Source organism: Austrofundulus limnaeus, unplaced genomic scaffold (genome assembly GCF_001266775.1).
Source record: "Austrofundulus limnaeus strain Quisiro unplaced genomic scaffold, Austrofundulus_limnaeus-1.0 Scaffold265, whole genome shotgun sequence".
Taxonomy (NCBI): domain Eukaryota; kingdom Metazoa; phylum Chordata; class Actinopteri; order Cyprinodontiformes; family Rivulidae; genus Austrofundulus; species Austrofundulus limnaeus.
Genome location: NW_013952667.1, coordinates 299,717 through 302,151, shown reverse-complemented (window position 1 = coordinate 302,151; position 2,435 = coordinate 299,717). Strand labels below are relative to the sequence as shown.

Below are 2,435 nucleotides of genomic sequence, written 5' to 3'. Positions count from 1 at the left end.
ATATATATATATGCTATGGCTTTAGTCATCTTTAATTTTTGAAAATATCACGGATAAGTCAGATTTTATTACACATATTTTTGCTCACTTTTTATTTAGGAAAATATCTATTGTGTTCCTGAAATCGTTATCATTGAATGTACACAACAAACTTTGTTTGGTGGACAAAAAATGTTATGAGTCCTCAAGATCCTCTCCTTTTCTGACTGTTTTGTCAAAAACACATTAATGTGCGTTCTAAAAAATGAGTATAGCAGCAAACAGCTCTTTGCTATGTAAAGATACAATGGATTAAAGGAGTCCCGACCAGAGAATGAAGTCACTTTCCCTGTTTGTCTGCTGTAATGGGAGCTTCTCTGCACTGTGTTGTGGCAACTGGAAACATTGCTGTGAATGTTTTCGAATACGAGTCCTTCATGTTGAAATTTGAAGTATTCAGCTGGAAACTATCTTCCAGACATTAATCCCTTCCTTCTTGAAGTTAATCACTTTTTTATTTTATTTCAGGTAGTCAGTCTCATATTGAGCCTTTTCAATGGTGGTCTTCACAGATTCTACAAATGACAGACATCATTGTTTGCTCTTTACATTTCTGATCAGTTTGGCTTGTTTGTGTTGTGCTACAGAGAGGAGTGGAAAAGAAGTGATGTCCAAAGGCTCCTCTGGAATGGAAGTCATCCTGGCTTCACTGGAGGTCAGTTCACATTAACGCAACTTAACCATGTGATCGCTCTGTAACACACCAGCTACAAAACATTTTTTTACGTTACATCAGCAWTTGAATAGAGTAATTTCTAATGAGTGCAACTGGCTTTAAAAGCCRGTAAACTTAAGAAGAATTTTGAGTTGCAGCCTGAGATACAAGTTTTGTCTTTTACCAGATGAAAACCAAGTATGATGCAAATTATTGTCTATAAACTTGTGTAGTTATTAAAACAACACATAAAATCTGTCTTCTTTGGTAAGGCTGAAAGCATCAATGGTTCAAGKTTTGCCTGAAATGGTCCTCACTGTTATTTTTTTGCGAAGACTTTCATTTGAGCCTATTGATTCATGCTTCCAGCTCAGCTTTAGAGGCTGACAGTCTCCACTAAAAGTAGACCTCTTTAGCAGATGTCGCATTAATCACCTAAGAAAGATAAGATGAAACGGCTTAGCTACATATTTGAGCAATTTGCTGTACTGTATATATTATTTTAACAAGTGTGGTGTTTATAACTTTGGCAGAATAGCAGAGATGTCCAGACTACCCTGAACATTCTGTACATTCTCAGTGAGCTGCTGGCTATCGGTGAGGAGACTTTTTTTGTCTTTTAATCTTAATTTTTTTTCCAAAAATAAATAAATAAACAASTATGGTGTCAATTTTTTTTTTTTTGCTTTTTTGCATTTACCTGCATTTAAATGCATTCATGTTACTAAATCATGAAACTTTAAATGAAACTCTCCAATTAAAAAGGGCATTTGGCTATAAATTTTAGAATCATTTGCCAAGTGGTTCTAATCCTGGTCCTGAATTAAGTTTCATTGCAATTAATGCTGTTCTATTCTTGGTTTTGGGGTCTTAGGCAGAGGGCGCAGAGTGGGAGTGTTTGTCTCCAAGGGAGGAACAGGAGTATTATTCCAGATTCTGATCACTGCCAGTAAAGAGTTTCCTCCCAGTGAGGAACTCATGCTGCAGCTTCACTCGCTGCTCGCCAAGGTTGGACCCAAAGGTAACCATACTGCCACAGTCTTAACTCAAACTAACAAAGAATACATTTGTTCTTACATTGTATGCCCACTTTGTCTTCATAAGAATCTAAAGTACACTGCCTGGCCAAAGAATATCGTTGCCAAGTTATTGAAATCATCAATACATCTGTCTCTTTGTCCTTTTTAAAATCTGTGTGATGAGGTTAATATTTAAAACCCTTATTCTGCCTTTGTGTTTTGTAATGTTTGCTACATTATTACACTTCAACATAAACAGTCTTGCTCCTCTGTTTCCAATGTGTTTAGCTTCTTTTTTATTGGCTACTTTATATGCTTTGCTGCAAAAGATCCACAGAGCTGTTAGATAGGCAGAAACAAACGTTTTGAATCAAATAATGAATCAATCCAGTGAGCTGTGACGCTAATCRGTGACATCGATCAGACACCAAAACTCTGAGTGGTTGTTTTAAGTCCAATAGAAGCCACATCAGATAAGAGCTTGTTTAAACTGAGAGGATTTTTTTCTACAGCTCAGATAGTGTTTATAGAAAAGGGCATACATTTGTTCCAAAGTTTCAAAAAGATGACATAAAATGATGTTCTATACAGTAATATTTAAATAATACTCTGCTCAGCCAGACTGATGAATTCAACCATTTATTTTTATAATTATGACCCCCGCACGCGAAGCGTAAGTGGGAGTCATATTTTTTTATACTGTTTATTTATTTATTTATTTA

At 35.6% G+C, this 2,435-nt stretch overlaps 1 protein-coding gene across 1 annotated transcript in view; it reads left to right on the top strand.

Moving 5' to 3' along the window:
- agtpbp1 (ATP/GTP binding carboxypeptidase 1) overlaps positions 1–2,435 on the top strand; it is a gene marked incomplete in the record, with an annotated part of 28,823 nt that overhangs the window by 6,258 nt on the left and 20,130 nt on the right. The window contains 3 exon segments of the mRNA XM_014020773.1: positions 627–694; positions 1,228–1,291; positions 1,569–1,715. Of these exon segments, the coding sequence (XP_013876227.1) occupies positions 627–694; positions 1,228–1,291; positions 1,569–1,715 (279 nt within the window).